The following is a 22417-nucleotide window of genomic DNA, read 5'->3' as shown; positions in this document are numbered from 1 at the left end:
GTGTAGTAGAGTTGAATTGAGGTGCTGTGCTGCTGTGTATTTCCAGACACTTTTCCTCTTCTCCCTCTGCACGATAATTCCCGCTCGGGACTCCCCGTATGGCCACCAATTTACACGCACGCCGCTAGGTTCCGATACTACGAGACTGGTTTCATGAATTCTTTGGAACCTTTACTCAGGGCGACCATAAGCTGCAGCTTCTCTCAGGCACACGATAGATTCAATTGATGACCAGATACATCTGACAAGAGTCTCTTTCAACAGTTTAACAGTGGAATTTAATCTGAAGCCTGGCTTGTGCAATTCAGAGATATTACAGCAACAATCTTCATTACAGTACAGTCTGAGTTTCTTGAACAACCAGCTCCAGTAACAATACAGTAGTTTCTTCACAAGGCACAGTATTAGTCTCTTCAGTAGCATAATTCAGCATAGATTAGATCTCTTAGCAGCACACTTCTATGCATACACAACCACAGGCTTTTCCTTCACAAGGACACACAAGTACACAGCATTCTTTATCCTGCATGGAGATGGAGGGGCGAGGGTTTGGTGAGGGAGATGATCCCTGTGACACGATTACTTCCGAGAATATTTTTGCATATGATTTGCAGATTCTGTTTATCACAATATCAATGGAGATCAAGTTTCAGAAAGTACACTATTCATTTAAGCAAACTTCAGTGAGACAATAAAGAGCACCATACATGGGGAATCATGATAATCTGTCTGTTCTATTTGTTTATGTTGCCCAGGAACAGAACTATAGGTATTCTTGGACAGGGGTCACACCTATGTCTAGGTGCTGCAGAGGGTCCAAAGGGTCCACTTCCACAAAGGAGGACATGAGTTTTATAAATGGCATGTTGGGTTTCGAGCCTTTCTTTATCACGAGCTACAAGTTGCCTATAACTGTTTGTAAAATGCTCTCATTTTTGTGATGTCATTAAAATGTAGTTTCCACTCATAAGTTGGTTGTACGCAAGTGATTAAAGGACAACTATATACTGTAGAGATCTGGTTGATGGTCTAAAAGGATGTAATTTACAAAGATATAACCCCATATATAATGTAAAAAAAAAAATTAACAGATCAACTAGTGCAATTCTTGTGGGCATAAGGAAAGTCTTGGTGAATCCCCAATGTATTTCCTCTGATGTTTTCCATTAATTGCGTTGCGATTATGCCAATTAAGGCACCTAACAAGAAAAATCACATTTCTTCAGATACTGTTTCATAGTGATCCTCCTCTGGTGGTCTGTCACTCTTTAGCTTTACCCAAAGGTGCAGACATTGGGCAAGCAACTGTGTAAAACATCCTTTAGGGGGTTACCCATGGTCTGGTTTAAACATGAAAAGCTGATGTTAACTTTTATTAAGCAAGAAACCATGGATGTTGTGCCAGAGAATTAGGCTGCGTGCCCACTATGCATTTTTCAAGTGTTTTTGCCGCGGAATTTCCGCAGCGAAAACGCTTAAAAAACGCTGGGTAATATGTGCCCCATGGTCCCTAATATAATAAGCATGTGCTGTGCACATGCTGCGGAAATTTTCGCTGCGGGTTATCATTGCGGAAAAATCCGCAGCATGTCCATTAATTTTGCGGACACGCAGCGTAATTGCCGCCATTGACTTGCATTGAATCACTTAATATTCACATGACTACATGTGCACATGCGGATATTAAGCGATTCAATTTGCGGATGGTACACGGGTCTAGAGAAGAGGAGACTCTCCTCCAGACCTGGGAAACCATAGTTAGTACCTGTTAAAAAAAAGAATTTAAAATAAAAAAATATACATTAAACTCACCTTCTGAAGTCCCTCGGTCTCCATAACGATGCGTCCTGGCTCCCTGGCAGCTCGCGATGGTGTAAAAGGAGCTTCCATGACATCATTTAGTCATGTGACAGGTCACGCGACCGCCGACGTCAGCGGTCGCATGACCTGACACTTGACTAAATGACGTCATGGAAGGTCCTTTTATACCACCGCGAGCCGTACAAGAGACCGGACGCACCGGAGAGAAGTTGAGTATAATTTATTTATTTTTTTACCATTTTTATTATTTTTTTAACTATTAACTTGGTCACACTATATAAATCCATGCCGTTTGCATGGATTTATATAGTGTGACCAAGTTGTCAAGCACTTTTCCAAGTGATGCTAAAATCGCTTGGAAAAGCGCTTGATAACCCGCATGCAGAAGTGCATGCAAAAACGCTTGACAAACGCTTCTACCTGGCAGAAAAAACGCATGTAAAATCCGCATGCGTTTTTCCTGCCAGGGAGATGCAGAAAAAATCTGCAACATTTCTGCATCGTGGGCACTTAGCCTTAGAGTAAATGCTGCATGCGAAGTATCTGTATGAAATCGTCCTGTTGGTTCTTCTTACCAAGACTCGAGCCTGCTTCTGTGTCTTCACTACTAATGGCAGTGGCGATCACACTGTGCATTCTTGCACTTGTATAAATAAAGTTCAATAAAAGTAAGCAGAGTTGCAGAAATGATCTCTACGACTTTGATGCAGGAGTAGAATATTAATCTTCCTCTATATCGGTGGTCCCCAACCTTTCTTAACCAAAGAGACACTTTCAGCTCTGACAGATAGTCACTAGCCACATCCAGAGCACTGCGGGTAGTGACACCTAGAGGCCCCCATTACCTGTATAATGACAGCCAAAGCTTCCCCTATAGAAATTGCTGATACTCTGTTCTGTCCAGTGTTATAGGCAGCATACTTGCGACTAGGGGTTCCCACCTTATCCTTATTTGGTACTCTTGTATGAAGCACTCAAACGACACCACAGTATAGCAGCTTCAGGAACCCCAGTATCTGGCAGCCCCATCCTATTTCCAACTTACCATATTTATCTCTCCACCCCCATGGAACAGTATATGCACACTCAGATCTGCTCTTCTTTGCAGCATTACACAGAAAAGTCACCATCTGGAGACCTGCTCTGCTTGGCTGTTTGCTAGACGTGGTCCTAATGCACAAAGTTGGCAGAGAACCACGAGCCACACAATATCAGCCCGCGAGCCACATGTGGTTCCAGAGCCACAGGTTGGGGACCGTGGCTTTATATGATAAATATGCCAACAAAGGACGGTCAAGATTTTCCTCAGATGAATACATCTTTTCATGAATGAATCTTCTAGGTTTTGTCTAAGGCCACGGCCCCACTCCTTATCTGGTCAGTATTCGGTCAATATTTTTTCTCAGGAGTGGGAGCCAAAACCAGGTGAGGAACAATCAGAGAAAAGGTATAATAGAAACAAGTCACCAATTCTGCATTTATCATCCACTCCTGGTATTGGCTCCCACTCCTGAGAAAAAATAATGACCAAATACTGATAGTGGGGCTGTGGCCTAAGGTTACCTACGGCTCCATAACCGCATGGAGTCAGCTATGATTCATGGTAAACTTGTTGCACCTTCACAACTGATTATTTTTTTCAAACAGGAAAGTGGCAAATGACTTGATTTTCTTCAAACTGCAAAAAAAAAATCATGGCTGGACAGATATAAGTCATGGTCTCAAAGTTCCTTGCAGTGTTTCATTTCTATAGGGAAATATAAGAGTTGGCAAAAATGTGAAAAAAAAATCTCCAGTTGCTTAAGACCAGGCTTGCTGATCTCGTAAATATTACCAAACTAAATCTCAAATGTTACTGTGGATTCTACATACTGTATTAAAATGGATGAAATCTGCAGCATGTTGTAAATCTTTTATGATTTTTTTTTTTTTTTTACATTGTGAAATTTGTTAAAGCCATGAAGACTTCCATAGTACTGTATTATTTCAGTGCACAGTCCAACAAATGTGCAATGTGTGTTAATCCAGCCTTATTCAGGGTGGGAATTGGTAATTTATAGAACTTTTTTTCTGCAATGTACCTAATCGACATATAGTCATTGGAGTTTTAATTAAACTAGTGTTTGGAACTTTGTGGCACTACTTAATGTATAAGTATCATAGGTTCACCTCCTATACTTTGTAGCCAACCTCAAAGACTGCACAGATCTCCCTTTTACAAAATGGCTGCTGATAGAGGAACATGTGACCAGATCTGTCCCTTCCCTTCCTCCAGTTAAAAAAACACTTCCACTCCAATCTTTAGCCAACCCACCACATGGGCTTTTGTGGTGCAGAAGTAACTTTTTCAATACAAGTCTATGGAGCTGTGTTTTTGGTTCTCATACATTTATGTTGAAAAAGAAGGATCTCCCCACAGTTCAAGCCTGAAAAGCTGAAGAGTGGTCATGTGGGCCAGAAGAGGACCAGAGCAGCACAGGAAACTGTGGAGGACCATGCTTGGGAAGTATTGTATTATACTTGCGTTGCATTACATACATGATTAGGAAGGTTCAGCGGGAAAAAAATTGAGACTTCTTTAAAATAAAGTGGTCAACCTCTTTAATTTATAATTAGCATCATGCTTTTTCCTTCTTGATAATTATCCAAACTTCTATTGATAGGTCACAACAGATCTCAGACAGAGATGTACAGATGATCACACTGGGACTTCAGTCTCTGCTCCTATGGTGGCTGGTGTTATTGCTTTAGCATTGGAAGCAAAGTAAGTTAATGGCATCTAGATACATGGCGTAAGCATTCTGTAAATGGGTCTACACATTTTCTTGCAGGTACAGATGAATTTTCCTTACCACTTAGCCACCTGAATCTGCTTTTTATTGTCCCCAACTATAGTCCAATCAAAAAGATTTGCGTTTCTTTGGAAGTGGTTTGCCTGTCTCCCATTCATAGTTCTATTATAACATCTTTACCTTGATTGATTTAATAAATTACAGCTTCTGTGTTAATTTAAATCACTTCTTTTTTTTATGTCGACACGAATGCAGATATGTCAAAAAGTTGTTTTGGTGAGTTTGTCATCTTAGTTGTCCATGGGTAATATGGTTGATGCTAATGCCCTCATTAAAAGCCCAAATCAACGCACAGATAACTGTTAAGATCTCACAACCTTTTGTCATTTTAACATGGCATTTTTGTCTAAAATAGTAACTGTGAGCAACAAGTCTTTCAGAAAATTGACATTTCAAATTCGTAGTGTATTTAAAGCTTTACTAGAATATGGACTTGTGTTTATATCAAGTTTTTGTAATATAGAAAAATAATGCTAATATACCCTAAGCATATTCTTATTAAAAGTAAAAATAGAAATCTTGTAACTTTTACCCTGACCACTGGGGCTTCAAAGGGGTGGTCTGAAAGTCAAATTTTAATCTAAATCCCTATCTATTTAGCGCTGTAATCTTAACTAATTTCTAATATACTTGAATTAAAAATTCTCTACTGTTCCCTAACTACACTATCTAACTGTTGTTTTATTTTTTTCCCTACTTCCTGTGTGATGACTTAGTTTGAGAATCCCAGTTCATGCTGGGATACTTAGTGTTCCCGGGGGTAGTGCTGCGGTCAGTGTCACAGCCTCTGCTCCCTCCCTGAAATGAAGCATCATCACTGACTCTTGTTTCAGGGGTGGGGCTAGTCCCTGTTGTGACTGTTTGCTGTCATTGTGCGCAATCACAGCACACAGAGCAGCGCGTACAGTCAGTGGATTTTGTCCAGGATACTCAGTATTCAGTTACCAGCGCAGCCCCACAAGTGATGTCACTGATCTCCTAACAGCACGCACTGCCAGTGTGCGCTGCCCTGTTGGCTCATTACCACTGATCTGAGCCGGCAACACAGAGCGTGCTGTGATTGTGCACATCGCACAATAACAGCGCACAGGGACTATCTCCGCCCCTGAAACAAGTGTCACTGATGACTCTTCATTTCAGGGAGGGGGCAGAAGTTGCGGCAATGACCACAGCCTCTGCCCTCCGATGACTCTTCATTTGAGTATCCCAGGATGCACTGAGATTTTTAAACAAAGCGTAATCACAGAGGAAGTAAGGAAAAAATACAATAGCAGTCAGTGTAGTTAGGGAATTTTTAATGCAAGCATATTAGAAATCAGTTTAGATCATATCACTAAATACAAAGGGATTTGAATTAAAATTGATTTGACCTTTGGACCACCCTTTTTTAATATACATGTGCATTTCCTGACCATTTAAGAGTCTTAACAGCAATGAATAAACTCTGACAGTCTTATATTGAATCATCTAATGAGCATGTGCAAAGGTCATTGTGACGGGAGGGTGGACAGGGGAAACTCTGCTATATCCTATTGTGATTAATGAATCCTGTATTATCAGCTGTGAATAGAGATGTAACCGGTCAATGAAATCCTGCTTCATTTAAAAGAAAAAAAAAATGCATGGAACGTAAAAACTGGATTTAAACAATAGGTCATTTTCTGATGAGACAATCCCTTTAATTATTGTTGGTGCAACATAACTTATTTCAAAAGTGATAATCTACAAGTAAGGCTTTTTATTAGTCGGTTCTGGCGTTAAACTTTAAATGACAACTAATTACAGCTTTTGCAACAAAGTTTTAAAATGGGATTGATTTCTAAAGCTGGAAATGCCTTTATATTCTACACTTAGGAAATTCTGTATTCAGCGGAGGGAAGTTTGTGTTTAGAACCTTCATCTCTTTTAGCCAGGGTTGAAAGCGGCTACCAAGAGGGTGTCTCAATCTGGAAGACCTGACAAGCCCATATATTACACAGACCCCCTCATTTATCTCAATATAAATTGTGTAATACCTAATTTCCCCTGTGGTGGCAGTGTAGCAAAAATAAACATTTGGTGCCAGGTTCTCACAGGTTACAATTGATTGCAATGCCTCCTGGCAGTGGGAAACCATGTGACTAGCTTTTCTTTTAAGTGTCCCTTTGTGAAATTAGAGATTGGCCAAAGTGGATAATTTTATATGTGCTTTGCACACTTTGTGAGGAGAGGGCTGAGTATGGTGCAATGTCTTGGCTTCAGTATGTCATGGTAGGACAGACTTGCAAGGACTGCCACGCTTAGGCTTAGTGCGCACGATGCAGAAATGAAGCAGAAATTTTCCTGCGCATTTCTGCATCTCCTTGGCAGAAAAACGCATGCGTTTTTGACGCGTATTTGCCATGCGTTTTTCCAGTGCATTGTATAGGCAAATACGCATGCAGAAACGCACAAGAATTGGTCATGTCCGTATTTTTTCTGCGAGTAAAATCTGCGCAGAAAAAATACGGACCATGTGCACAGAACTTGCAGAATGTCATAGGAAGTCATGGGATAAGGTATGCAATGCGTTTCTGGGCATCGTGGGCACACAGCCTTAGACCTTGCTGGCGAAACATGGATGCATTTTGCCTTCTTTCAGTCTTTTGTTTGCAGTTTATTAGAAGAACCTCCTAGTTTGCTAATTTTATGTTCCCTTTTTTTGTAATGCAGCCCAGCACTCAATTGGCGAGACGTCCAGCATATACTGGTGAAGACTTCCCGATCTGTCCATCTCAGAGCTCCAGACTGGAGAACAAATGGAGCTGGACGTAAAGGTCAGAAACAAAATACAGTAACTGCGGTCATCATATGCCATCCTTCTCATTCCCTTCTCCATACTTAGACCTCCCTGGCTCTGGGCCTCTTGTTTTAACATGATTTTCATTGAACTCATTTGTAAGATCCAATTGGTTAAAATGTGATCCAGATTTTTCGAAAATAAGCGTATTTATCATAAGTCAACTATGAACTCACGTCCATGTTACACAAGCTTCAGCTGATAAAACATCAGGGCTTCCAAAGTGCTCAATGTGTGGCCTCTGAGTAGGTCGGAGCGGGCGCAGTCGGCTTTAGTTACTAAAAACCGAGAGCACTGCACATTCCTTGGCCTGCTGCAGGTGTCTGGGGTATTGGATACCAGTTATGTTTTTAGAGAGCAATCTCCCATAGCCATTGTAAGTGTGTCCATACATGCCATATATTATATGTACAGAATATAATATTGTATTGAAGGTAGAGCATCTGTTCCATTCTGCACTTCATTCCAGCTTTGTTCCCAAAACCGAATCGATATCTCCCCTTATCTACTGTTATTAAGAACGGAGACTTGCTAAACCTCTCCTTTTTAAAGATTTTATCCAACTTTCCATTTTCATGTTTTAATGTGTTTTGCAATCAAAGAAGGGAAATTGTCAGACTTTTATTTTTTTCAGTCAGCCATCTCTATGGCTTTGGATTGGTGGATGCCGATGCGATGGTGGTTGAGGCGAAGAAGTGGAGAACTGTGCCACCTCAACACATGTGTGTAGGAGCCTCCGACAGACGACCAAGGTGAAAGCTTAGAATTATCAGTATATAGTTATGATAACGTTCTTTCCGATTTCTAACAAAAAGGAAGCAAAAGCTTAGACTAGATAGTCTGAAAAATTGATCACAGTGGCTCAGGCTTTATAATGTAGTGCATGTTGAGAAAATTTTGGCAAATAATTTTTAGCAACAACCTTTTTTGTTCATCATATACACTGCTCAAAAAAATAAAGGGAACACTCAAATAACACGTCCTAGATCTGAATGAATGAAATATTCTCATTGAATACTTTGTTCTGTACAAAGTTGAATGTGCTGACAACAAAATCACACAAAAATCATCAATGTAAATCAAATTTATTAACCAATGGAGGCCTGGATTTGGAGTCGCCCACAAAATTAAAGTGGAAAAACACACTACAGGCTGATCCAACTTTGATGTAATGTCCTTAAAACAAGTCAAAATGAGGCTCAGTATTGTGTGTGGCCTCCACGTGCCTGTATGTCCTCCCTACAACACCTGGGCATGCTCCTGATGAGGTTGCGGATGGTCTCCTGTGGCATCTCCTCCCAGACCTGGACTAAAGCATCCGCCAACTCCTGGACAGTCTGTGGTGCAATATGACGTTGGTGGATGGAGCGAGACATGATGTCCCAGATGTGCTCAATCAGATTCAGGTCTGGGGAACGGGCGGGCCAGTCCATAGCTTCAATGCCTTCATCTTGCAGGAGCTGCTGACACACTCCAGCCACATGAGGTCTGGCATTGTCCTGCATTAGGAGGAACCCAGGGCAAACCGCACCAGCATATGGTCTCACGAGGGGTCTGAGGATCTCATCTCGGTACCTAATGGCAGTCAGGCTACCTCTGGCGAGCACATGGAGGGCTGTGCGGCCTTCCAAAGAAATGCCACCCCACACCATTACTGACCCAATGCCAAACCGGTAATGCTGAAGGATGTTGCAGGCAGCAGATCGCTCTCCATGGTGTCTCCGGACTCTGTCACGTTTGTCACATGTGCTCAGTGTGAACCTGCTTTCATCTGTGAAGAGCATAGGGCGCCAGTGACGACTTTGCCAATCCTGTTGTTCTGTGGCAAATGCCAAGCATCCTGCACGGTGTTGGGCTGTGAGCACAACCCCCATCTGTGGACGTTGGGCCCTCATACCATCCTCATGGAGTCGGTTTCTAACCGTTTGTGCAGACACATGCACGTTTGTGGCCTGCTGGAGGTCATTTTGCAGCGCTCTGGCAGTGCTCCTCCTGTTCCTCCTTGCACAAAGGAGGAGGTAACGGTCCTGCAGCTGGGTTGTTGCCCTCCTATGGCTCCCTCCACATCTCCTGGTATCTGCTCCATGCTCTGGACACTGTGCTGACAGACACAGCTACCCTTCTTGCCACAGCTTGCACTGATGTGCCATCCTGGATGAACTGCACTACCAGAGAAACTTCTGTGGGTTGTACTGTAGACACCGCCTCATGCTACTGTACCTCTAGGGATGAGAGCAATGGCAAAATGAAAAAGTGACCAAAACAACAGCCAAAAAGGATGAGAACAGAGAAATGGTCTGTAGTCAACACTTGCAGAACCACTCCTTTATAGGGGGTATCTTGCTAATTACCTATCATTTCTACCAGTTGTCTGTTCCATTTGCACAACAGCAGTAGAAATTGATTCACAATCAGTGCTGCTTCATAACTGGACAGGTAGATTTCACAGACGTGTTATTGACTTGTGTGATGTTGTTACTATATCTGTGATTGGTTGGCTGTTATCCTTGTTTCAGTTTCTGCCTAGTAACGATGATGTAATGGGGAGGAGGGGACAAGGCAGGAGAAGGGAACGGGAGGAGGAGAATAAAAGTATGGCTGTTTAAACCTACCATCCAGCATCTCTGTGTGGCCTTCTGGAGTTCCTTTCGTCTGCATAACAACACCACAATTGGCGACGAGGAAGCGTTCATCATCAACTAAAGGTATTTCAGCTCTACAACAATGGCCTGTTTACCTGCCTTCCCTGCTTTTGATGTACATCAGTCCCCAGCTAACCTAGCAGCATGTTGGGAGAAATGGCTGAAGCGTTTTGATATATTCCTACAAGCCATGAACATATCAGATGATACCAGGAAGAAAGCCATGCTATTACATTATGCAGGGGAACAAGTCTATGATATCTTCACTACTCTGCCTAATACTGGAGAAGACAAAGACTATGAGCTCAGCAAGGCAGCATTAAGCAAATACTTCTCCCCACACAGAAATGCGGCATTTGAAATCTTCAAGTTTAGACAATTAAAGCAGTCAGCAACAGAAAATATTGATGAATATCATGTCCGACTACGGCACCTTGCAGCTTACTGTGAATTTGCAGATGTCGACAAAGAGATCCAAATGCAGATTTTACAAGGCTGCATCTCCTCTAAGTTACGGAGACAAGCACTCAGAGATCCCACCATGACTTTAGCAAAATTGCTTGAAACAGCACGTGTAAATGATACCGCCGAAAAACAAGCTAAACTCATAGAGAACATTGAGTGCGAGGCGGAAGCAGCAAAGCTAACACAGAGACCGCCTGTGCCTCGTACGCAGGGGGCAACTTGCTACAACTGCGGAGGGTCGTATCCTCACCAGAATATCTGCCCAGCAAAAGGGGGGACCTGCCATAATTGTGGAAAACAAAACCATTTTGCAAAAGTGTGTAGATCCAAACCACAATCCCCTCATCCCACAGTACAACCCAGGTCACAAAAAGTCCAAACGCTGCAGCTTACTGACGAGCCTCACAGTACTTATCTATTCTCAGTAACTGCAGAGGGATCTCAAACACTGCACGCACTTACCAGTCCAAGGCGACTTATCCTGATAAATGGCAGTCCGGTGGAAGCCCTAGTAGACACGGGGGCGTCAGTAAACGTCATCAGCCGTGCAGTCTATAGCCGACTCCCGAACAGACCTGCTCTACAAAGCACTAGCCTAAAGATTTTTCCTTATGGTTCAGCATCGGCACTACCCCTGTGCGGCAAATTTCAGTCAGAACTTGCAGCTGACAGGAAGTCCATCACCGACACTGTATATGTAGTAGAGTGCTCCGCAGACACGCTTCTCAGCTGCAGTACTGCTATATCTCTGGGTCTGGTCAACCTGGTCAATAGCGTCACGGGTCCTTCGGCCCAACACATCATGCAGAGGTACCCCAATCTCTTTAAAGGTCTCGGTAAGCTAAAAGACGTTCAGATAAAATTGCATATTGACCAGTCAATACAGCCCTCTGTTCAACCTCACAGGCGCATCCCATTTCATGTCCGCAAACTTGTGGAGCAAGAACTGCAAGATCTGGAAGCGTCTGATGTTGTTGAACAAGTTGAAGGCCCGACCCCTTGGGTATCGCCCATTGTTGTTGCACCAAAACCAAAGCAGCCTGGTAAAATCCGGCTATGTGTGGATATGCGGCATGCCAATCTGGCTATTCAAAGAGAAAGGCACATCACGCCCACTATTGATGACATTCTCGAAGACCTGAATGGTGCAAAAGTATTCTCTAAAATTGATTTAAAATCAGGTTATCATCAACTTGAGTTGCATCCAGATTCCAGATACATTACAACTTTTAGTACCCACGTGGGTTTACGACGATTCAAGAGGTTGAACTTTGGTATCTCATCTGCGGCAGAAATATTTCAGAACGTTATCAGTCAGGTTCTATCTGGAATAGCAGGAGTCCTAAACGTCAGTGATGACATTCTTATATATGGTACAACCCAAGAGGAGCATGACAGTCACTTAGAGCAAGTGTTTGAGACTGCAAGCCTGCAATCTAACTGTCAATCCGTCAAAATGTGAGTTTAACCAAAAGTCATTAAGCTTCTTTGGATATATCTTTTCTGAGCAAGGAGTTTCAGTAGATCCTCAGAAAATTTCTGCCATAAAGTCAGCTAGCCAACCTCACAATGTGTCAGAGGTTCGCAGTTTTCTAGGACTAGTCACGTACTGTGGACGATTTATACCTGATCTTGCCACGGTCTCCGAACCCCTGTGACTACTCACGAAAAAAGACACTCCTTGGACATGGACTACTGAACACCAAGCAGCATTCGACTCCATGAAGTCCAGTCTAACTGGCGACACCGTCATGGCCTATTTTGACCCTCTAAAGTCCACCGAGCTGATCGTGGACGCAAGTCCGGTGGGCCTGGGTGCAATTCTCACACAAGTGTCCAAAGCAGGCAACGTCTCTACCATTTCCTATGCAAGCAAAGCCTTAACAGAGACAGAACAACGCTATTCACAAACTGAAAGGGAAGCTCTTGCGGTTGTATGGGGATGCCTTCATTTTCATCTGTACCTTATGGGACATAAATTCACAGTGATAAGTGACCACAAACCGCTCATTCCGCTTTTCAACAAACATTCTTCAAAGCCTCCCCCACGACTTGAACGCTGGTTGCTCTGCCTACAGAACTACCAGTTTCGGTTGAGATACGAGGCAGGAGCTGGTAATCCGGCAGACTACTTCTCGAGACACCCAACACCACAAACTACCAAGGACGACATCCCAGCAACTATCCTTGCAGAGGAACATATCAATTTTTTGTTGTTGCACATTCTGTGCCAAAAGCCATGACTATGGAGGAAATACAACAAACGGTGGATTCCGATCACCAACTTCAGTTAGTTATAGAGACTGTTCGATCTAAAAATTGGAGCAATTTTCTTGCTGAAGCCCGCCTCCAAACACCAGATCAAACAACCTACTTGACAGCTTTCTTTAATGCACGACATGCTCTCTCCGTGTCTGATTCAAATCTACTGTTGCGTAACAATCGGCTGGTGATACCCCAGAAGCTTCAAAGCAGAGTACTGGATCTGGCCCACGAGGCTCATCCATGGGTGGTGAAAACAAAGCAATTACTGAGAGAGAAAGTCTGGTTTCCAGGACTAGACAAAAAAGTAGAGGCACTTATTGAAACTTGCATACCTTGCCAAGCAACTACAATTGACCATAGACGCGCACCCTTACAAATGACACCCCTGCCAGAGGGCCCGTGGACTGCTGTTAGTGTTGACTTCTGTGCTTTACCGGATCACTCCTATCTGCTGGTTGTCATGGATGACTATTCGAGGTTCCCAGTCATTGAACCTGTTTCGACAACCTCTGCCAGGACTGTTATACCAAAATTAGACAAGATCTTCTCGGCATATGGCATACCGGAAACAGTGAAATCCGACAATGGACCGCCTTTTAATAGCACAGACTTTCGATCATTCGCAACCTATCTGGGTTTCACTCACAGGAAAATAACTCCTTACTGGCCTCAGGCCAATGGTGAAGTGGAACGGTTCATGCAATCAATCAACAAAACTTTGAGGATCGCTACCATGGAGCACAAGGATTTACAGCAAGAGCTACACAGATTTCTTAGACAGTACAGAGCTACACCCCATTCTACTACCGGGGTACCACCCGCCACTGCGCTGTTCAACAGGCCTATGCGTGTCAAACTCCCGAGCGTTCCGCTGAGTCCTGTTCAAACACCAATTGCTACTAAGGATGCCATATCCAAACAGAAGATGAAGAGGTATGCAGATAAGAGCAGTCATCGTTGCAAGCCACCGGAAGTTCTGGTGGGAGATTGGGTCCTTGTAAAAAGACTAAGACCTAGTGACAAGTTTGCATCACGATACTATCCTGAACCCTTTCAGGTCACACAAGTCAAAGGCACCATGGTCACTGCTCAAGATCACGGTCGCCAGGTCACAAGGAACATGTCACATTTTAAAAAACTTTGTGACTATATCCCAGAAACAGACGAGGCAGATGGCGATGACGTCCTGCCGGGTCCCCAGAGCTCAGCAGTTCCAAGGGAGGATACCTCAGAGGACTCGGAAAGTTCATCTGGGACTGAGATGTCTCACCGCTATCCAGCGAGGGCAAATCGAAAGACCGCCAGCCCACCTCTTGGACTATGTTCTGCAGTAAAAAGAAAAAAGAAAAAAAAACCTTTTGTGCTAATGTGAATTTTTGAACCGTTATCCAGTTCTATTGTTGTTTTGTTTTGTGAGAAGAGGAGAGATGTGATGTTGTTACTATATCTGTGATTGGTTGGCTGTTATCCTTGTTTCAGTTTCTGCCTAGTAATGATGATGTAATGGGGAGGAGGGGACAAGGCAGGAGAAGGGAACGGAAGGAGGAGAATAAAAGTATGGCTGTTTAAACCTACCATCCAGCATCTCTGTGTGGCCTTCTGGAGTTCCTTTCGTCTGCATAACAACACCACAACTTGGAGTTACATTGTGTTGTTTAAGTGTTCCCTTTTATTTTTTTGAGCAGTGTACTTTTCCCCTTTCCATTAGAGCCATGTTTTTCTAGTGTGGCAGCAAATAACGTTTTAAACACATAACGGCTCATTCACATGTCTGTTTTGTCATGTGTGTGATTTAAAGAGATTGTCCTCTACTCAGACAACCACTTCTCAAACTTTGCTTCCCCCTTGTAAAATAACACTTATATTCACCATCTGTGCCATTCCAGCGGTGTCGGCACTGGCTCTCCCTGGAATTGCATGACATTAGGTCACACTTTTCCTGTGGCCAATCAGCACCAGCTTCACTCTAATCACCTTTGGGTGAGAGAGCAGGAGATCTGACTGACTTCCTCCAGATGTATGTGATTTATCTGTAGGCGAGAGTAAAACCAGCACTGATTGGCCACAGGGAACGTGTGACCTAATGTCATGTAATCCTAGGAGATCCAGTGCCGGCACAGATGGAGCATATAAGTCTTATATTACAAGAGGAAAACGTAGGATTTTCGAAGGGGTTGTCAGAGTAGTGAACTACCCCTTTAAGGTGGGGGGGGGGACAGAACATAAACACATTCATTTCAATTGGTACACTCATGTCTAGTTGTTTTGAAGACTAATGGTTCTCAAAAAATAAAGATGAAGACGTATCCTATTTTGATCCAAGTGAATGAGTCCATGCAAAAAAAGCCCAAAAAACTGGTAGCACTCTGGTGCAGATCCATGTGTCTTCAAAGTGGTGTTGTTTTTCCACTGAGTATTTGATAGGAGAAACTTTCAAAAAACTAGTTTTTTTACTACAAGAAAATCAGATTGGACATAAATTTTAAAATCTGACACCCAAACCACACACAAATCTAGTACATTGAAAGTCAGTTTTTTTGTTTGAGGAAAAAAAAGATATCTGAATTTGACCTAAACTTGAATGAAACTATTTGCAGCAAAGTTTGACAAAATTTGGTGCATGTTCCTTCAAAATTGAGATGTACATACAGTAGTAAATCTGTCCCTAAGAATAGTTAGATTTGGAGCTCAGAATTGTGACCCCATCAGTTTTTCTTTATGCCTATAGTCTTTCTATGCAGTCTTTTATTTTTCATGACTAATTCACTTTCTAGCATACTATTAATAAGACTTGTATAGAGATTTGTATTCTACAATTAATACATTAAAGCTGAGTAAAATTGTTCCCAGGAGCCTCTTCTGGCTAGCAGTCATGTGTGATGTCATGAGTTCGTCTTCCACTAATTAGAAGAGATGCAAAGGCTGCAGACAGGTACTAGGAAACTCATGGTGCCCTGGTCCGAGCTACCAGGCTCTTACCAGCATGGCTACTAGACCCGGATCCTGGGAATCATTTTGCTCTGCTCTACTATATACCGTTATTTTTATTATTTTCTTCTTTTTTTCTTGTGGGGCTGCTTGGGTTTTTAGTTGCCACATTGTAGTTTTTCTTTTCCCTATACAAATTAGTTGAAAAGTGCAAATACTAAAGAATTTAGCACTTTTCTGGGCATGAAAAAAATCTGGTTGCGATACCATCTGAGACTCTGTAGAAGAGTACACTGTTGGTAGTTTACTGTGCTGTCTAGGGAGCAAAATGTTGAATCTGCAACGTTATCCCTCTCTCTAAACTGTTGGGTGCAGAACTGTTTTTTCTTGTTGATAACCATTAAAAGCTTGACATTTCCAGCTCTTGGTCAGTAGTTGATTGATTTCTGTGTTCTGTGCCAGCAGATAGTGCTGTTTTTGGGAACCCTGTAGATTAAGTTGTGCTGTGAAATGCCTGGAGTTCTCATGAGAACTTGCTAAAATATTTACATTTAATCTGAGTAATTTTGTCCGTCCCGGCTGTGTGCCTTGAAGGAGACTTGTGAAAGCTGCATTCATACTAGGTCACCTAGTAGTGTGTGCGCACAGCAATCTGTGCAAATATCACTGACACTGATGGGTTAACATAATATTATTTTGTTACTCTGCGTCTTATATAGAAGATCTACCCTTCTCCCTCCTCTGGTTCTCTTGTCATCACTTTCCTCCTGCTAATGTTGTTTTTGCGTATTGATGCTCTACAAACCAGATTTTGAGCCAGCTGTAATATTGTTAGTCATATTTACAATCGTTCATCCGTATCCAGAAAATGCGGTCATTTTTATTGGGTTTTGGATGTGTTGAAGGAATCGCGTATGGTGCAAATAGGTTCCTTGCTTAATCATACATTATAAATGTGTATCTGTATACATATTAAAACAAGTATAACACAATAATACAGCGTACGGTGGTATTCAAACATTTATTTGTATTGTCTGACTTGTATTACCAATTTTAAACCTAGTATATTTTATTCATATTATAAATCTTTTTGCCTCATATTTTAACCTCTTCATGGGGAAAACTAATTTTAATATGTAACTGGTTGAAGCAATCGGCAGTTATCGATGAGCATCAGTATCTACCACTACAGAAAGACTGTATAATTAACATATGGATGGGCTGGGTCAACTTGTATTCTTGCTTATAGTGGGTCGTTCCCCCTCTCTCTGATGTCCTGACAGGTGTTGTCTTCATTAAACAACCCCTTTAAAAGGAATTTGTCATAATTTTATAATCTATTTAATAGCTTCTGGACTGCCCATAGACTATAAACATCTGGGCAGTGTGTGTTCTACTTTGCAGTGATGTTCTAATACGATACAACATAGTAGCGCACCTGCATGACATCGTACGGGTGCCGGGAGTCTGCTGTCAGACACAGCCAGATTCCACATGGAGAGTGCTTACCATCTCGACCCTTTCTATCACTGTATACACAGCTCTGTGTATACAGAATAGGATAGGAAACGCTGACAGTTCTTCCTTCTCCAGACCCAGTAATCATGTGATTGTAGGAGACCCAGTCCGCTCTGCTTTGCTGCCAGAATTCTGAATTTACCCTGTAACTGGGACTAATATACCAGCCCTAGTTACTTTTTTTAATCTGATTTTCCCTGTATTTAATTGTTAAATGCCCCCCAAAGAATTTTTATGATTTTTTTTTCGCAAGTACAATGTGAAAAATAAATGAAAAATCAATAAATAGCAGAAAAAAATGCCAATCCAAATTGCTGTTTCTAGCCTCGCCCTGTCAGGAAAAAGTGTCCTATTTTATATAAAAACTGTTACAAAAGAAAAAACAAATTGAATAATGTGTTTTGGTAGTCCTTTGTGGTAATAAAAAAAAAAAAATGTGAAAAACGGATGCATTTCCTTTATCTCACTGATAACCACAAAATAAAAGCATATTAAAATAACAAAAAATTAGGCCCCACTTATGAAAAAAATATTTAAATATCTGAATAAGAAACTTTTTTTACAGCTCTTTAAACCGCATGAACTAAAAAAACTTTGAAAATGTGCCTGGTTGGGAGGTGTGTAGGTTGAAATTGGCCTGAACTTAAACTGGTCCAACACATAATAATCCTGAAATTGTGAAGTTTTTCTAATATGCTTACAAAAGTAAAGATATTTTTCAAAAGTAATGTTATCAGTACATGCAGGGTTATAATGGGTAACACCTATATGTTGCCTATATGTTGATGACACAGGATCCACCACTCACAATAGATTTGGTCAACACTTCTCCTCCTTCCCCTCCTTGAACATTGTTCTAGTGATCCTCTGGGATCTGGGCAGAGGTTAATCTCCCATATTCAGTGAGGTTTCCTGTAGTTTATGAATCTAAATGCTTTTCTCTGCATGTTTACAGCTGTCAAGCCAATATACCTTCTCCCCTATCCTTGAACTACAATATTTAACTAATTTAATTTAAAATAATCTACTATTAGAAAATAAATACAAAATAAAAAACAAAATATCTCGTTGTAAATTAATGATAAAAACAAAGTGAAGCCTAAACTTTTCATTTTAAGGATTTGATATTTGTCCGCGCAGTTACTTGAGGTCTTGTAACTTAGCAAAGCAGGTTGTCCACTGCTTTTACATTGCCTATCCTTAGGATAGGTCATCAATGTCTGATTGGCCAGGGTCCGACACCCTGCACCCCCTCCGATCAGCTGTTACCGGTGTCGGCGGCCACCGTTTGGAAGTACTTACTTGCGGAGCTGGCCGTCTACTTGTAGTGGTCAGGGCTTCTTACTGCACATCCGCTTCCTATTCCAATCAATAGGAGGCGGATGTGTAGTACCCTGCGGCGGCCACCATCAGAAGATGGAGCAGCTCCGCAAGCAAGTTCTTCCAGGCGGTGGCCATAGACACTGGTAACAGCTGATCGGCGGGGGTGCTGGGTATCGGACCCTTGCTGATCAGACATTGATGACCTGTCCTAAGGATAAGCCATCAATGTAAAAGCAGTGGACAACCTCTTTAAGGGTGTTTGGTAAACGCTTCAGTTTTTTACACAACTAAAATAATCTTGGTTATTATGTATTACTATTTTATTAAAATTTGATTTAATTTCCATTTTCATTTTCAATATAATGCATTGAAAGATCTGTGCATTTCATAACGTTATAGCCTGTGCCCAGATATCGATTCTGTATACAAAAAGTACCCTCTAGTAGACATTATAACCATAATATAGTCTAAACCTGGGCCATTGCATTTACTGTGGTGCAGGCCTAAAGCCCAAGACACTGCTATATAAATGCGTTTAATAGTTCTTAAAAATAGTTAAATGGGTTATTTAGGCACAAAATTAAAGTACTTGATAAATGCACTAAATGAAATGGGACACTGAATATTCATTTCGTGTTCAACACTTTTCTAACTCGCGTGCTGACATCTATTGGCAGTGTGAAACTCTGCCCTGACATCTGTGTGTAAATACTCCTAATTAGGAAATTCACTTGTACAATGGATGCTCAAGTTGAATTTTGCTGCGCTACTCATCTTACAAAATATACTTGTGCATTGTACTAAGATAAATGGAAAGATTATGGGCTGTATTCATTATTGCATGTGTCTTTTTGTCAAGTTTTTGATGTTTTATGCCTTTTTTCTGCGCCATATTCATCTTTACAGTTCGGTCTTTTTTTTTTTTCTTTTTTTTTTTAGTTTGCCATTGTAAGCAGAGTTCAAAGTTTCTAGATGTTTTAACCAGATTCATCATGTGGGACTTTTTGAATTTTATGAATTCAGCGCAAAAATTATCAAGAAATACCGCAAAGCAGAAAAAGCAAATTGACTTAAAAAAAAATCGCAAGTAATGAATCAGAGCCCATGTTCATATAAAACTATAGTCTCTAAATGACGGATAACTTTTTTCACAAAACATCTGATGGAGGAGGGTCCGGATGTTAACTCCTTCATGACCTTGGGACTTTCTGCTTTCTTTTGTTTTTTTGCTCCCTTTCTACCCAGAGCCATAACTTTTTTTTTTTTTTTCCGTCAACATGGTCATGTGAGGGCTTGTTTTTATGCGGGACGAGTTGTACTTTTGAATGACACCTTTGATTTTACCATATAGCATACTGGAAAACGGGGAGAAAAACTCCAAGTACGGTGAAATTGGAAAAAAAAAAAAAGTGTAATTCCATAATTGTTTTTTGGGTTTTTGTATTTACCTTGTTCACTAAATGCTAAAATTGACCTGGAAATATGATTCCCCAGGTCAGTACGAGTACGCAGATACCAAACATGTATAGGTTGGTTTTTATTTAAGTGGTGGGAAAAAAAATCTGAAATTTGTAAGAAAAAAAATGTTATGTCGCCATTTTCCGGGAACCGTAGCATCTCCATTTTTCGGGATCTGGGTCTAGGTGAAGGCTTATTTTTTGCGACCTGAGCTGACTTTTTTATTGATAACATTTTGGGGTAGATGCGATGTTTTGATCTCCCGTTATTGTATTTTATTGCAATGTTGCTTCAGCTAAAAAACACGTAATTCTGGCGTTTGTTTTTTTTCGTTACGCCGTTTATCGATCTGAATAATTTACTTTATATTTTGATCGGACATTTCTGAATGCAGATATACAAAATGTGTATTTTTTTTTTCAATGGGACAAAAAAAGTGATTTGAACTTTGTGGGGTATTTTTCAAACTTTTTTTTTTCTTACTTTTTACCAGCTTCAATAGTCCCCTTAAAAGACTTGAAGCTGCAATCATCCGATCGCCTGTGCTATACATAGCAGTGCTTCAGCCCTGCTATTTGTAGCAAAAATCACGAGGTCCTATGAATGCTGGCCACGAGTCTGTGTTAATAGGAGATTGACAATGACAGGAACGGGGGTCTTCTGCAGACCCCCGGCTGTCATGACAACCCATCAGCACCACGCAATCAAGTGACAGGGGTGCCGATGGGCACGATTTGTGACGCACTTAAGCCCATTAATTCAGTGATTGACAGCGGCATTTAACTGGTTAACAGCTGTGGGCCGATCTTGGATCCACCTGCAGCTGTTAAAGGCACATGACAACTGATGAGATCAGCTGTCATGTGTGGGAAAAGATGCGGGCTCAGGCATCAAAACCCACATCAAAGCCAGGGACACGACCTTTGACGTACCTATATGTCAAAGGTCGTGAAGCGGTTTAAGCGGTGTTCTCAAGTTTTTAAATTGCTCTAGTTGGTTAAACAACTTGAAAAAAAGTTTACAATTGACTTGCTTTTTCTATCTGCTTTCATTCTCCTACAATGAGAGCTTTTATCTTTCATAGTGTACAGTTGGTTTCCATGGCGTTCAGCCACTTGTGCCTGCCCAGACCCTGGCTGAATGAGCGCTGTAATTTCGAAGAGAAGTTTATTCCTGAAATGCCAGCCCTCTTTCCAGCCCATTGATTTCCATAGAGCAGTTATCTATTCACCTCTCACCCCTCTCCCAGCTCTTGACAAGCAGCTGTTATAAATCTTGCAAAATCACCAGCCCGTAGCATCGGATTCTACTAGAGAAGTTCTCCTAATCACTGCTCTCACTGTCTAAAGCTTTGTGCTTGTTCAAACACCCTGTAATTTCTATGTGTAAATACTTTTATGCCCAAAAATGACAAAAGTATTCTTGGAGTAATACCTTTATTGGCTAACCAGAAAAAATATATATGTGCAAGCTTTCAGAGCACAGAGACTTCTTCGTCAGGCAATATTACAAATTTTGTACAGATGTTACAGTACGACATTTGTTCATGGGGAGGAGGTGGTGATGCCTCCTAATAAGTCCAAGAGATCAAATTTAGGGTTTTTAGTTGCAAATGACAAGTCTGTGGGAATGCTTAATTATTTGGAGACCATCTGGTGGAGGTGTTCATTGACTCCATGTAGTGAGTCATAAACCCAGGTGTTAGATTGAGTCCTGTTGTCAGTGAATTGAACATCCTTATCAATTTGAATTCCCAGACTTTTCCTTTGGTATGCCGACTGTATTTGATGGTAATATGTGGGTACAAGTTGTACCCACATATTACCATCAAATACAGTCTGCATGCCAAGCTCAAATCAGGACTACAAAATCATGGATGTCTTTTAATGTACATCCTCCAATGTGGTGTACATGATGCAATGTACAAGGTGCCCAAAAGGAGTTAATATTGGAGAAACTATGCAAAGGCTGCAAACTAGAATGAATTTACACAGACACACAATTAAAAATGAACTGGACACGCCTGTGGGAAAACATTTCTCTACACTGTATGAAAGATCTAAAAGTTTTAGTACTAAAAGGTCACTTCAAAGATAACAGCGAGGGAAAAATCTGGGAATTCAAATTGATAAGGATGTTCAATTCACTGACAACAGGACTTATCATTAGGAGGCATCACCCCCTCCTCCTCATAAACAAATGTCGTTTTGTAACAACTCTTAAATGTTGTGCCCCTTGTCTAATGAATTCATTTGTAATATTGCCTGACTAAGGAGCCTCTGTGGTCTGAAAGCTTGCACATATATATTTTTTTCTGTTTAGCAAAT

General features: G+C 41.4%; 1 protein-coding gene across 3 annotated transcripts in view; it reads left to right on the top strand.

The window, feature by feature from the left end:
- The window catches only part of PCSK6 (proprotein convertase subtilisin/kexin type 6), a 284703-nt gene that overhangs the window by 176709 nt on the left and 85577 nt on the right, over positions 1–22417 (top strand). For 2 of the 3 annotated variants that reach the window (XR_012251328.1, XM_073653390.1), the window contains exons 9-11: positions 4485–4585; positions 7365–7468; positions 8126–8243. Coding sequence is in view for 2 of the 3 variants with exons in the window: in XM_073653390.1 (XP_073509491.1) it covers positions 4485–4585; positions 7365–7468; positions 8126–8243 (323 nt within the window). In the remaining variant the exon portion in view is untranslated. The remainder of the gene's footprint in view (positions 1–4484; positions 4586–7364; positions 7469–8125; positions 8244–22417) is intronic. The other variant, XM_073653391.1, reaches the window with a different exon arrangement.

Source organism: Phyllobates terribilis, unplaced genomic scaffold (genome assembly GCF_046119375.1).
Source record: "Phyllobates terribilis strain yellow unplaced genomic scaffold, ASM4611937v1 Scaffold_11__3_contigs__length_659146591, whole genome shotgun sequence".
NCBI classification, from domain to species: domain Eukaryota; kingdom Metazoa; phylum Chordata; class Amphibia; order Anura; family Dendrobatidae; genus Phyllobates; species Phyllobates terribilis.
This window is presented reverse-complemented; position numbering and strand designations above follow the sequence as displayed.